Genomic DNA, 15,373 nt, shown 5'->3' with positions numbered 1-15,373 from the left:
TTGAGCACATCAGCAGCAGGTAACATGACTTAGTGCCTGGTCGAATTGCTGCTTCTACTCCTGCACCGCTTCTTTTGTCCAAGGACACGTGTGAAGCTGTGAGCCTAGGAAACTGGAGAATGAAGCCAGCAGTTGGCAAATCTGGGAAGGGATGACTTAGGAGAGAGCAGTGGGAGAGGAGACAAGTTCAGTTTTCAATGATCTGAATTTACACTCAAGTGGAAATAGTATAGTCGAAAAGGCTTGCCTAATGTCTAGCAAAAGAGGGGAAATAGGAATGCAGAGGAAAGAGATATCTTTGGGGACAAGAAAAGAGGCAATATGCCATAAAGGTCAGAGCCTGGAAATACAGTTCTGGGAGTTCTCACATAAACTGATAATTAAAACTATGGAAGTGGATGAGCTCACTATGAGAAGGTGTCAAGAGAGAAGAGCTGTAGTCCCAGGAGAGGTATCTGGCAGGGCGCACAGTGAGGCAGCTACAGGATGATGAGGATGGGAGCATAGAAGGAGAAAAGGCATAAGTTCAGGAGCCTTGAGAACCAGGAAAGGGAAAGGGAGCCCTGCAGAGGAGGAGGCCATGCACAAATGGAGCAGTTACACACCGCAGGCCAGGGAGAGTGAGGACTAGGGCAAATGTTATGGGTTTGCTTCTACAGAATACTTTTCATAATGAGGTGAGGACTAAAGTCAAACTGTCCAGAGTAAGGAAATGTTGAACTAGCAAGGACTTCTCAGGGTACTGTATTTCTTGGGGTTGAGGGCAGGGGGATAAAGTAATACTTGTTTTTTGTTTTTTATTTTCATTCTAAGTAGTACACACATTATCTGGTCAAAATCTAACAAAATCCCTAGAGAAGGAAATGGAGATTTAGAAGAGAAGTCACGGGCTAAGGACAGCAAAGCCATTTCTCAGAGAGATGGAATGGATGGAGGCCATAAAGGGAGGAAGTGTGGAAGCCTAAGATGGCCCTGCCAATTACTGTAATGTTGGAATATTTTAAGCCACATTGTGAATAACTGCTTCCTCCAGCCCCTGGATTGCCTCCCCACCTCTGCCTTAGCCATCCACCCACTTTCCTGGGATCCTCCACAGACTTCCCTATGATCCAGCAACGACACTGCTGAAGGCTGGCCCAGCAGGAGACCCCCAGGCCCTGCTCCTGCACAGTGGACAGAGATTGTTCTGATTGGTCCATTATTGTTATTATTATTAAAATAGTCAAGTATTATTTTGGATCTTACCTGATACATGGTAGAACCACAGAACTGTGAGGCTTGAGAACAACCTAATGTGAAAGGAGCTTTGCCAATTTTTCTCCCATAACATTTGAGTATACAACAAACTGGGCTGGGTGCAGTGGTTCACGCCTGTAACCCCAGCATTTTGGGAGGCCGAGGCGGGTGTATCACTTGAGGTCAGGAGTTCGAGACCAGCCTGGCCAATATGGTGAAACCCCATCTCTACTAAAAATACACAAATCAGCCAGGCATGGTGGTATATGCCTGTAGTCCCAGCTACTCGGGAGGCTGAGGCAGGAGAATCGCTTGAAACCCGGAGGCAGAAGTTGCAGTGAGCCAAGATCATGCCATTGCACTCCAGCCTGGGTGTCACAGTGAGATTCCGTCTCAAAAAAAAAAAAAGCAACAACAAAACTGACTCATTCCACAGGGCTTCCCTCTGTCTGCAATTGGAATGCACCCCTGGCATTGTTTTGCCAGGGCTCAGGGAAACCCCTCCACATGGTGAATTAATGCAAGACAGACTAGATAAGAGCAGTTAGGAACTCAATGTTTTCATACAGATGGCAATCTTTTGCTTAAAGGCTAAGACCCACAGTGACTTAACAACAAGAAAAGAGGATAAAAGGTTATCAACGCCACCCACATGTGCAGTGTGTTTTGGAAAACTTGATCCCATTGTGTACAAACAAATGTTCCCCTGTAATCTGATAGTACTGAACTGCCCTGACACAATGCTGCTGCAGGTCCTGATTTCAAGGCAATGGAAAATTAAATAGGAAAAAAAAATATCTTCAAGGCAGTTCTTTAATTGGTATTGTATCCCATGTTTGTGTTAAATAAATATTTAGCTTATATTTTTGCTTGTGCAAGAGATGAATCATCTAATCAAATAAGGTCAGCAAAGATAAGTCTTACCACCTCTACAACTGAAAATTCAGATTTATGAAGGCAGGCTCTTAAAGTTACACTTAAAGGTTTTTAATCTGTACTTCTACAGTTCAGGGAGTAGGTTACTGATGACATTCTATCCTTATTGCAACTCTGTATCTCATGGAGATGAGCAGAGTAATAATCACAATAAAATTTGCAATGATAGTCCTCCTGAAAGTTGGCATTGCCATCTATCATCCACCATTAAGAGTAACTCTGTTCTTTAGTAGTAGAATGTGCTTATATGTGCTCATCTATTTTCAGGTGCCTTTAGTCTCTATTTTGATAAGTATATGTTTGCAAAAGGACTGCCTGATCATAGTCTGTATCCCAGAACACAAGGATTGGGGGACATTAGGGTATATGCCCTTGGCTTTTTTCAAAGGTTATGATGTTGTGTCTAGTTAGCCAGCTACAGGCCAAGGTTTAGTAGGAGGTATGATTTCCCTTGATATTGTACTAATACACTTAGTTCCTTTCTTAAAGAGAAAGCTATGTGTATAACATCACCTACTGTGTGGATGTGAAAGCTAAGCAGCTTACATGTGGGAAGAACCTTCACCCTCTACTTCAGTTTACAGACAGATTTCGTGGGTTTCATGTACTCACCATCTCCAAGTCCTCATCCCACAAACACTCTATAACTCTTCCCAATACAATTTCCATCCAACCATCCCAATGGGATTTCCTTTGCTAAGAGCATACCATGTCTCCAAATCCAATGAGCAATATCAGTCTCCTCCTTAATGGACTTCTTGGCACCACTGGACATAGTTGACCCCCTGCTGCTGCTTCTTCTTTTTTTTTTTTTTTTTTTTGAGATGGAGTTTCACTCTTGTTGCCCAGGCTAGAGGGCAATGGAGTGGTCTCAGTTCACTTCAATCTCTGCCTCCTGGGTTCAAGCAATTCTCTTGCCTCAGCCTCCTGAGTAGCTGAGATTACAGGTGGGTGTCTACCACCATGCCCGGCTGATTTTTGTATTTTTAGTAGAGACAGGGTTTCACCATGTTAGGCAAGGCTGGTCTCATACTCCAGACGTCTGGTGATCCACCCCTCTTGGCCTTCCAAAGTGCTGGGATTATAGATGTGAGACACCGTGCCCGGCCCCCTTCTTCTTAAAACTTGACTTTCCCTCGTTTCCTTGATTCCACTAGCCTTGTTTCTCTCCTGTTCCTGCCTCTCTGGTTTCATTCCTGTCTTTGGTGGTTAGCGACTATGTAGAGCTGGTGATGGGAGCATTAAGAAGAATTTACTGAGACAGTTGTAGGTAAAGAAAGGCAGATTTCTTAGAAAAAGTATGAAAATATGTTACAAGGATGCCATCGACAGGCCAGCAAAAAGGAGCTGACTGTAACGAGACACAGTCTTGCTGGGGATTTTACAGAATGTTGCTTCTATTGTGTGCTGAATAGGGCTTTGTGTAGTACTGATAATGCCAAGGTTGCAGTGAGCTAACTTGCATTTGTTTTAATCAGCCAAGGGTCTGGTCATAAGTCGGGCACAGGAAGATTGTGAGTTATTTGCACAGGAAAGCTATGTGTTCATGGACCATGAAGAAGGGCAGACTTATAGCTTATCTGCTTTTTATTTTTGCTGTCCCTTGGTCCTGCCAGCCTGATTCTTTTTCCCTAATTAGGACTTCCCAATTTCCAATCATCTCGGCTTTGTCATCTTTCTTAACTGGATCTTTGATTGTTAGAATTCTGTGGGACTTGTTCCTAGGCCTCCTTCTCTACTCTTTATTGCCTCCCTAATCAATCTTACCTAATCCTATTGTTGCAATGACAAGTCCTCCCCAGCCTGGCCTCTGCTCACCTCACCAGCTCTGCCTCGTACCCTTCACCTGCTCTCTTTTCATGTTCCAGCCACTCTGGACTGCTTGCAGCTCCTCAGATGCGTCATGCTCTTTCTTTACCTGAGGGCCTTTTCACATGATCTTTTTTTTCCACCTAGAGCTATCTTCCTCCCCTTCTTCCAAAGTGCCCTGTTGTTTTTAGCTACCTCCAACTTAGCCTTTAGGTTTCAGCTCAATTAAATACTTCCCCTGGAATATCTTCCACAAATCCCTAAGACTAGGTCCTGTCCTTCTGGTATAGCCTTTTGTAAACAGTTCAGCGCAATGGTTAAAGGGATGGGCTCTCGAGTTAGACTTTCTAGATTCAAATCCTGGCTCTGTCACTTACTAGCTGTGTGATCTCAGGCAAGTTATTTAACCACTCAGTGGCTCAGTTAATTTTATATCATACTGGATCTGTACCCTTTAATTAGATATCATACTGGAACCACCCCATTAGGGTTGTAAAGATTAAGTGATTTAATATTGTCAGTGCTGAGTTTAGTGCCTGACACATAGTAAGTCCTCAACAAATATGAATGTTATGATTATTCTTCTCAGTAGCACTTTCACATAGTTAAACAATGAATTGAATAATTTATTCTTTAATAATGTTCATCTACTCCATTAGACTTTAAGCTTCATGGAGACAGGGACCATTGTCTTGTTTACTGCTACTTCCCCTTCACTCAGTAGAACTCTTAACATATAACAGGACTTAATAAATCTTTTTCCAGTAAAGGAATACACAAATGAATAGATAAGGGAATAAATAGATTTACTTTGTGCAATAGTTATAACAATACATATAATACAAGCAGGAAGGCTAAGGGCCTAGACTAAGTGTGTGTAGGTGTTCAGGGGAAATAGACTATTTATAACTGGACAGATCAGGAAACCTTCATCTGTGAGGGAGTCCTACTGCCTGGGCATTGAAGGATGGGTAGAATCTGAATATGCAGTGATTGTGTGGGGTTAAGGGACAGGAAAAGATGGAGATTAATAAACCAAATAAATGACAGGGTTATTTTGGTTTCACCAAACACAGAGAAATTGTTTGGCAGTAATTACTCCTGTCTACCCCCAAAATTAATTCTCAAAGATTGACTTGGCATTTTTATTTTTGCATGAGCACTGGAAAATCTCTTGCACTATTTTAACTTATGAAAAAGCAACTGACTTTGGTAGTGAAAATATTATAGATGCTTATTACATATGCTCACTCTTATAAATAAAGTCCAGGTTGTGGAGAGCCTTGAGGATCAGTGAAAGTGATTTCCTTTATTCTGAAAGCACGGGAAAATTGAACAGGGAATGTTGTGAGAAGAGTGCTTTAGGAAAATCCATCTTGCATCTCTGTAGAGAGGGAGCAGAGAAGTAAAGAAAGGAAGCCATTGCCATGGTGTACATGAGGGGCAGAGAAGGCCTAGACTGTGTAATAAGTCAGAGGTGGGGGGATAAATGCAAGATAGTTATGATTATTCTCAGAAGTTAACCTGGGTGAGCCTGCATTTGAGTTGAAATAACTGTGAAGAATTTTAGACTCTTAGAATAGTAACAGGACTTCAAGAGACCAACTCTTGCATCCGGATTTTGAAATTATGGAGTGCAGTCAAATCCCTGGATTTACTGATAAGAAAACAGGCTCAGAGAGATAAAGTGACTTGCCCCCCATCACACAGCTAATTAGGGGCAAAATGAGGCTAGAAGTTTGTTTCCAGTTGCCTGATCAGGTGTCTATAAAGTTTTCCGGTTTTGTTTGTTTGGTTGGTTGGTTGGTTCGTTGATTTCCCACCAAGAAGATCTCTTAGCTAAAATGACACCTTGTTCTCAGGAGAATAGACTGCTGTGTTTATAATTTTGCCACTACTGTCTATCAGCTTTGTGGCCTCAGTGAATTAGTCTTCCTTCTAATCTTCCGTTTCCATATCTGAAAAGTAGGAGTAATTTAGTAGTATCAGAGGCTCCTTGAGAGGTTAGAGGGCATAACCCTTGCAGAGAACTCAGCAACAGGCCTAGAACATAGTGAGCACCCAGTAAGACAGGACTCCTATAGTCATTGTCACCAGCAATTATTACCCACCAATTATAATTAATAACCACCAGCAATTATTACCCACAATCCTATCATATATGGCTGCTCCAACTGTCGGAGGATGTCATTGGCGAAAATTTTGAGAATCATTGGTAGATCTCTTGGAGTTCTGACTGACTCAGCTCCTAGCCACCTCTTAGCTCTGAGACATTCAACTCTTTCTAGGCCTAGTTTTCTGATCTCAGGGCTGATGAAGGATTTCTAAGAGAAGAGCTGATCTTAAGCACTGATTGTTTCTTTATTATTTCTTTCTTTCTTTTTTTTTTTTTTTGAGAGATAGGGTCTTGCTCTGTTAGAGGTTGGACTAGAATGATGAAATCATAGCTCACTGCAGCCTTGAACTCCAGGGCTCAAGGACTCAAGCCATCTCCCCACCTCAGCCCCCTGAGTAGCTAGGACTATGGGTGCGTGCCACTGCACCTGGCTAATTACAAAAAATACTTTTTTTTTTTTTCGATACAATACAGAGTCTCACTTTTTTGCTCAGGCTGGTCTTGAACTCCTGGCTTCAAGTGATCCTTTCTCCTTGCCCTCTGAAAATGCTGGGATTGCAGGCATATGTTACCACATCCAGCCAGCACTGGTTGTTTCTAAGAGTTGTAAGAACAGGCCAGTTCCATAGTGAAGATTCCCGGTGCATAATCACTTTGCAAGAGAACGCCATTAATGGTGGCTTCAGGGAACCCAGACCATTCATCCTCCAGATGCAGGGTTGCTGAGAATCTTGATGACTTATTCCTGGCATATGATGTCAGGCTGTGCTTTATTTCCCTCTCCCTGTCTTCTAACTTCACAGACAGGAAAATAGAGTCAGAGGAGAACAGGAAGTTGCTCAGAGCCACAAGGCTAATATTGAGGGCTAGGTCATATTTCCCAGCTTTGGTGAGTTTTCGTAGAGAGTGTCCTGGATTTTAATTTAAAAAGAGAAGGAGATTGGGAATGACATCTGATAATGTTCTTTCTCTCTCTGCTTCTGTTTCTCTCTTTGTCTCTCAGCCTTTGTTTGCCCTTTAGTCCAGGAATTTTAGAAGAAATACAAACTTTTAGGGAATTTAGGATTAAAGGGGCCCTACTGAAGACAAATTGCCTTGAATGTGGGACATTGCTCCATGTTTTTAACTGGATGAATGTAGACTTTTCCCCGCATTGGCCAAGTTAAGCAGTTTTTGCTTGATTCCTCACAGGTACGGACACCTGTGAGCTGGAAGGTTTATACGATTAATGATGCAGGTTACAGAAAAGTTTGTCTTTAGGTCTCTACCCAAGTGTGACAGCAACCCCGAAAGCTGAAGTGAATTTCAGCTCGTATCCCTGTTCCCATTGGTCAGGTCCATGCCATACTGTTTATCAAATATGTTGACTATTTCTTTTCTTTCAAAGTGGTGGCTTTCTCCTTTCTTTTGAGTGAAGAATCCCTGACATTTGCTGTGTAACTGATGACTGTGTATCATCTTCTGCATCCAGAGAACACCCGCCTCTCCATGGTGGGGTCCTTCCTACATCTCCATTTCTTTTGGCTTGCGATCTTGTCAACAAATGAGTCAACATAGATAAGAATGTTACTTTATCAAAAATTATCTCAGCAGAGGCAGGGAGTGGGGGAAGATGGGGACAGTATTGTTCAATGGCCTATACAAATGGGCCAGACATGACTATTTGGGAACATTGTAATTCTTGATAACTCTGACCAAAGAAAAGGATGCACTGCCAATACTGGGAAATCGTAGAAAGATATGGAGCCAGCTCTAGTCCTTCTAGTATGTGAGTTCTTCCTTGGTTATCAGATTTGAAGGGAGGCTCATTAACTATTCAGTTACTAAGTCTCATCTCCTTGATTAACTGCCTCAGTAGGGAACCAACAGAGGTTGGGGCCTGAAAAGACTACTTTGCCTCCTAAATACCTGACTCATTCTATATTAGCCTGTTCAATACCCACAAGGGCACACTGTCTTTCAAAAAGGAAGAGAAAACTTCCAATAGAAAATTAAGCAGTACGTTGCTATGATTTCTTCACAGCAGATGCATCTGGTGTTAAACAGCTGCTATAACCTAAATTGCAAAGCATTTCCCCCAAACCATTGAGTTGCAGAATTTAAAAAATGTGTTTGATTGCCAAATTTGCAAATTGGTTCAGCTTTCCAGTTTTCTACTGAGGAAGAGGAAAAGGTGGCAGTTGTCAGCTGGCGATTGAAATACAATTTTCCCTGGCGTGTAAATCTTGCCTATCATCAGTGTGTTATCCTGGCCATTACTTCCCTGGCGCTCCCTGCAACACTCCAGCCAAAAGCCTGCCCTTCTGGATGGTTGCATTCTGGATTCTGTTGACAATCAGAGTAATAATTATTGCAGCCTGTATTTCTGGAGTTCTTCATGCCTTTTAATCTCATTTGAGTCTCGGAAAACTCTGTGAGAGAGTTAGGAGAGGTACAATTATTCCCATTTTACAGACGGGAAAACTTGGACTCAGAGAAGACAAATTACTTACGCAGGACATAGTTAGTTTCTAGTAATCCTGGATCCTAACTCATATCTTGTGTCTCTTAGTCTAGCATTCTTTTCACAGCAACACATGGGCATAGAAAAGCCATAAGGAGAGGAGTGTGCACAAAGTAGATTGTCTTGGTCTCCAGACCTTCTAGGGTGGAGATTATTCCACGTGACACCCTGCTTTTTAAATGCAAAAATTATTCATCTCATCACCAAAAAGCTATTTTCATCATCAGCATTATAAAGGGAATTTTAAAAAATCAATACATAAGGCCAGACATGATGACTTACCTCTGTAATCCTGGCACTTTGGGAGGCTGAGGCAGGAGGATTGCTTGAGGCCAGGAATTCAAGACCAGCCTAGGCAATAGAGTGAAACCCTATCTCAAAATATAATAAATAAATAAATAAATAAGATGGGATATATAATGATACTAATATTCTATATTATGCACTATAATATGAAACAATACTATAAGATACAACTTATATTTTTATAACCAAGTCCAGCAGTTTTCATACTAATGGGTCATAGTCCATTAATATGGGTCATGATGTCCATTAAATGGGTTACTACCAGAATTAAATTAAAAATGGGGTAAGATACTCTATGATAGAATTGAAAATACCAAAGTATATTGCATGTAGCAAAACTGAATAGTGTTCTCTGAGTCTTTTTGTTCATAAATTATGTGTAAGTATTTCTTACTCAGACATCTGCTACCTTTGTCCTATTTTCAGGCACCATTCTCAGCCTCTCAACCCCCATTCCCCTACTGTGACCATTTCTTCACCCGAAGGTCTGGGCAGAGAATGCTAAGTTGATTCCTTCATGCTTCTTCTTCCTTTTCTGTCTCTATTGAAAACGTTCTTGTGTAGGATGACCTTCAAGACAGGGCTTGCGAGTTCTTTCCTTGTTTAAGAAATAAATTGCTGTATTTAAAATACAGCATAAAATCCAGAAATAAACCATCATATTTCCATTTCAGGCCAACCAACTCAAACTTTAAGACATGAAATCACCAAAGAGAACCACTTTGTGCCTCATGTTTATTGTGATTTATTCTTCCAAAGCTACACTGAACTGGAATTTAGAGTCTACTATTCATCCTTTGGTGAGTATATCCATATGTGCTGTAATTTTTCTTGTCAACATTTTTATGATTTCCTGACTAACAATAGTTGCTACAAACAGTTTAGGGAGAAAAAACTTCCTCCCATAATTGCCACATAAGAAAAAATGTTGCAAATGAGGAGAAGGGGTGAATATAAACCTAGGGTAAATATAAGGAAAAGGGGTGAATATAAACAGTAGGTCAGTGTATTTGCTGGGCTACCACTTGCTATATTCTGAAATAAGTGGTGGTGTCAAGAGAACATCAATGTAGCTTCAAGAGAGACCTCCCAGGGTTCCTTCCTTCTCTAAATTGCAACCACTAGGCCTAAGGCTTCCACTCTGTTAAACCGACAACAATAACAACAAAGCAGATTTGGAGGATTGAGCAGAATGTATGTTCTTAGAGGATTTGTTTTAACTGGGACATCAGGCTAGAACACATTCCAAAAGACATTAATCTGTGTGTGTGTGATGATCACAGACTGATATAGCTGAAGGGACCATAGACATCATATAAGACCTTTGCTGACAAATTATTCAGGTGGTTTTGTCTTTGGAAAGTCAAGGAGAGTTTAACTTAAGTAAAGGGAGGGATAAGTACCCCCTTATTCTTTATGGGAATTTTCAGGTTATTCTTTACTTAGGCTTCTCCCTACACCGGAGACAGGGCATGTTACTGGTTGAGAATCTTTGGAGACTGATGTAATTCTCTCTGTCTCAATTTCTTCATCTGTATAACGATGCTAATAGTAGTACTGATTTCCTTTTATTCTTATGAAAATTAAATTAGTTCATATCTATAAGATGCCCTAGAACAGTGTCTGGCACATAATAAATGTTATGTAACTGTTTGCTGTTATTGTTTCTCTTATTGTAGTAGTATTTTCCACTTTTTTGTTTTGCATATTTCAGTTCTTTTTTTTTTGTCAGTCACTGTTGTTAGACATTCACTGGTACATTTTTAGCATTATGAAATGTCCCTCTTTGTCCTACTTTGTATGTTTTAATTTAATTATTTATCTGCTATTCCAATTGTCATGTCTGCTTTTGTTTGTGTGTTTGCCTGATTTTTGTCCTTTTGTTTTAAGTCTTTATATACCACTTTGTTTTATGACTCTCTTGTAAACAATGTGTTTGATTTTTTTTCTTTTAAACCAAACTTGACCAAGTAAATTTGTATGCTTTGTTCCCATTTGATATCATTTTCAAAATGCTTGATCTTACCTTCAGGATTTTGTTTCAAGACTTCACGTACTTTCCTCCTCTTTCCATTTTTGGTTCTTTCATTTTCTGACCTAGGTTATCTTTGTCTTTTCTTTATTTCTCTCATGACTAGGGGGACATATATGGTGTGTCTCCTCTTCCAAACCCCAGTGTGCAGGGTATAACCTGTACACTCATACACAATAGCCTGCCCATTTAAATAGAGGAGGGAAACATTTAAGCTTCTTGTGAATTCACATAGTCAGTGCAGAGCTCTGGCTATGTAAGGCAGGTGGGGTAAAAGCCAGGGCCTGAGACGATCTCAGCAGTAGTGTTAGCTTTGCCTCTGTTCCAGCATTTCTTAGTGTTTCTGGCTGCAGCAGTGCCTTCTCTCTATGCCACATCTGCCCTCCTAGTGATGGCCTGGCAAAGCCCCTTCATCTGCCTGGTGGCGAAGGCTGGTCAGGGGATAAGTTGACCTAGGGCTCTTGGTGGAATGTGAACTCCATCTCCTTGGAAGCTCCTACCACTCACCTCAAAGGACCCCACTTTTCCTTGGTAGATCCACCCTTCAAGTTATAATGTCTTCATGCAACCCAAAGGCTGAGGACTTCCATTGGAAAAGTGCACTTGAGCCTGCCTGATCAGTTTATACTGCCCTAAGCTGCCACCCAGTTCCCATGACTGACCTTCTACCATCTTAAATGTCACATGTATGCAACATCTGGTGATGGGCTTGGTTTTTGGAATTGTGGTAATTATGCCTAACATAAAATTTAACATCTTGAAACCATTTTTAGTCATACAGTTCAGTAGTATTAAGTGTATCCACATTATTGTACAACTAATTTTCATAATTTTTTCATTTTGCAAAACTCAAACTCTATACCCACTTGACAATAACTCCTCATTTCCTTCTCTACTGACAGCTGCTGGTTACTACTGTTTTAATTTCTGTCTATTAATTTGGTGATTCTAGATACCTCATGTAGGTAGAATCATATAGTATTTGTTTTTTTGCGGGTGGCTTACTTCACTTAGCATATTGTCCTCATGGTTTATCTATGTTGTAGCCTGTGTCAGCACTTCCCCCTTTTTAAGGCTTTAATGTCCTGTTGTACATATGTACTATATTTTGTATGTCCATTTATCCATCCATGGACATGAGTTGCTTCCACCTCTTGGCTATTGTGAATAATGTTCCTATGAACATGAATATACACACGTGGGGTGAAAGGCTTTTAAAGGGTGATGATGTAGCCCAGTGCTTCTCAAGCTTTCATGTGGGCACGGATCTGCCCAGAGACCTTCTTCAAATGCAGATTTTAGCTCAGGATGCCTGGGTGGGGCCCAGGATGTTGGCTTTCAGACATGCTGCCCTGGATCCTGCTCCAGTGACCATCTTAGAGTTACGGGCTGTACATGCTCCACTTTGATGTCACGTCTGAATGGAAGCCCGCTCTGACTCTCATTAGCTTTGGAAACTTTGTCGACTTTCTTCATTTCCCTGAGTCTGTTTCCTCTACATGAGAATAAATCACATCTCCTTCATCTGTTTGTTGTGAGGCTTCAATGTTCTACATGCAACCCACAGCACGGTGACTAGCACAGAGCCCAAGTGCCTATGCATTTGCAGTTATTTTTAATATTCTAGTATTAGGTTGGTGCAAAAGTCATTGCAGCTTTTGTGATTACTTTTGATACAAATAAACCCCTCTGAATATGCTTATGTGAGCAGACTTTGCTAGAGGATTCTTGCTCAGACAGTTTTCAAACACAGAAGCAAAGATGTTAAATTGGAGGTTTCAGGTCAAGAAAAAGAGGCGTGTGTGGCAGGGCTCGGGCGAGTAGGCGTAAGATTTGGGAAAGCAGGAGCCTTTGCTTACCTCCTCGTTTGCCATCCTGTTCCCTGGTAATTTTCTTCTTCATGAATAAAAAGCCACCTCTCATTCCTGACTGACTACCCACCCCCACTCCAGGCCACTCTGCCCCCACTACAATTATTTGTGAAGTCATCAGGTCCGATGGGTGGGGCACTTCCTGGAATTGGTGACCTTGTCTTTTCCGGCTGAAGCTTGGCCTTCAGGAAATTCCCTCTGGACAGCGCTGTCCACTGTGGCTCAGACAGTCCCTTGGGGACCTCTACACAGATAGAGCTGGCAGAGGGATGTCCAGTTGGAAGATCTGTTTTCTTGTCTGAAGTAAATACACTGCCTAGCACTGGGAGCCCTGGCAAACCTATGCTCCCTTGTGAGTTCTACTCAGCACCCAAAGTGTAAGAGGAAAGGCAAGTGCTGGAGTCCCACAGTTCCCCAAACTGGGATGACATGAGGACTCAGGACGGTAAGGCTGGTCCACAATGAGCCCCAGGCCAGCAGAATACACGGCACATGCCACTACCAGAGACTGTACTGAGCATCTGATGTGCCTCAGCACTTACTATTTTTCATAACGTAAGAAACAGAGGATTCGAGGGAGTGAATGACATCTCCTAAAATTCTGAAACTGTGGGATTCACTTCTTGGTGCAACCATTTGCTCTATTCACATCCAGGTCCCGTGACTTGGCAGCCAGATCTTTGTACCTCTTTGAATCTGGGGATGGTCAAGGGCATTTACCATCTCCACCCCACCTCCTGAGAGGCTTCATTGCCATCAGTGTGCTTTTTCCTCCATTATTTCCAATGATTGCAGGGCTTAAAATAGGAAGTAGGTTGCTCTCACTGGACAACAAAGAGGCTGCAGGTGACAGAGCTGTGGAAGCAGCACTTGCAAAGACATGCCCTGAACGTTCCAGATGGTCACCATAAAGATTCAGAAAATCTTCAGAAAATAGTGTTTCTAAAAGATTGCCTCATGTCAATGGATGTGCTGGTTGAAAAGGCAGTTTTCTGCACCTCACCCCCAACCTACTGAATCACATTGGGGGCAGGGGAGACCAGTGATCCTGATTCTCACAAAGAGTTGAAATATGTTGCATTAGAGAATTGAAATACACCTTGATTTTAACATGTAACTGACAAGACAAAGAGGCAAGACCTCAATGCTTTAGTCCTAGTGGAAAGCAGAGAGAACGAAAACTCGACCTGGGAGAACTGCCCAAAGGTGACCACTGGTGGTCAAGTTCTCGTGTGCTGTTTGGGTCCCCTAACTGCTGCCTTGAAGTGTGGACAGAGGAAGCTCCCAGTGGCCACTCCCTCCTCCCCACCAGACCCCAGAGAGGATGGAGGCCGGAAAGCATGAAGAACGTTCCTTTTGCCTGGGCAGAAAGCCAAAGCATTCTCCAGGGGAAGCTGGGCCGGAACCAGTCCTATACATTGACTTTGCACCTTCCATTCCTGCATATTCAATTACACCTAAAATAACTGCACTGCAAATAAAGCAGCAACTGGGCTTTTGAAATTCCAGTCATCATTCATCATTCCTCTCTTTATTTCTTCAAGAATATTTATGAACTCTCAAGTACACAGGATAGTACTTGATACTTGTTTCACGACTTCATGTACTTTCTTCCTCTTTCCATTTTTGGTTCTTTCATTGTTTCATTTCCTACTGACTTTAATACGTTCTTCAACCAGTACCTCCTAAGGGCATCAGTGAGGGGAACAGGTAAACCTCACATGGAGTGGTAAATTGCTGACATCTGATCTTTTCCTAAAAATGTAACTTAGTAAGAGGAGGGAGACCAGCCAAGGGAATGGTTCACTGGAAAGGAGGAGGGAATTGGAAGAGGTTATACAGACAAAGAGAAACGGCTCTGAGTGAAGAGAGACCAACTCCCTGCGACAAAGACAGTTTCCCAGGTCTCTGCTGATAAGATGATGCAGTGCCTGTGTGGGCAAGTGCAGACTCTGGAGCCGGCTGGGTTTGAATCCTGCTCTGCCATTAAAGTCTGCATGATCCTAGGCAAGTTACTGGACCTCTCTGTGCCTGTGCTTTCTTATTAGTGAAATGTGGATAATAACAGCATCTACCCTTGTCCTGGCACAGGGTGTTAAATACATCTTAGGAAGTATTATGTTTGTCATCGTGATGATGTGAGATAACTAGAAAACAGTGGTAGACAACCTCGATGGCAGAATGAGCTCTGCCCCAGGTGGCGGTCATGGATGCGTGCAGGTCAGGGTAAAGCACAGATCTCTGTGGGCGGGGTTATCTGGGAGGCTTCAGAGAGGTGGGGCTTTTCTATTGAGTGTGAAGGGAGTTTGGGGTGGAAAACACATCACAGGAAAACCTGCAGGCAGGCAGGGACCAGCTAGGAAATCCGTGTCAGGTCAAGGTACGAGGTAGGCTCTGTTCCCAGCTGCGGAACTGGTGGAGAGCCCATGAGTGAAACTGATCAATGCCTATTCTTTAACAAAAAAGCTACACGATGAAGGAGATGAACTTCACAGAAACTGCACCAGGTGGCAGGTGGCAGTTGCAGCATGATGCCCCCAGAACAACTTGGTGCCCCCTCCCTG

The 15,373-nt window shown here is 42.2% G+C and overlaps 1 protein-coding gene across 6 annotated transcripts in view; it reads left to right on the top strand.

Annotated features, from left to right (window-relative positions):
- The window catches only part of ADGRF5 (adhesion G protein-coupled receptor F5), a 102,784-nt gene that overhangs the window by 37,584 nt on the left and 49,827 nt on the right, over window positions 1-15,373 (top strand). For all 6 annotated transcript variants that reach the window (XM_009205324.3, XM_003897697.5, XM_003897696.5 and 3 more), the window contains exon 2: window positions 9,581-9,706. In XM_009205324.3, the coding sequence (XP_009203588.2) occupies window positions 9,605-9,706 (102 nt within the window). In that variant the 5' untranslated portion in view covers window positions 9,581-9,604. The remainder of the gene's footprint in view (window positions 1-9,580; window positions 9,707-15,373) is intronic.

This window comes from Papio anubis, chromosome 6 (genome assembly GCF_008728515.1).
Source record: "Papio anubis isolate 15944 chromosome 6, Panubis1.0, whole genome shotgun sequence".
Classification (NCBI taxonomy): Eukaryota; Metazoa; Chordata; class Mammalia; order Primates; family Cercopithecidae; genus Papio; species Papio anubis.
The sequence above is the reverse complement of the archived record's forward strand: the minus strand, read 5'-3'. Positions and strand labels throughout refer to the sequence as shown.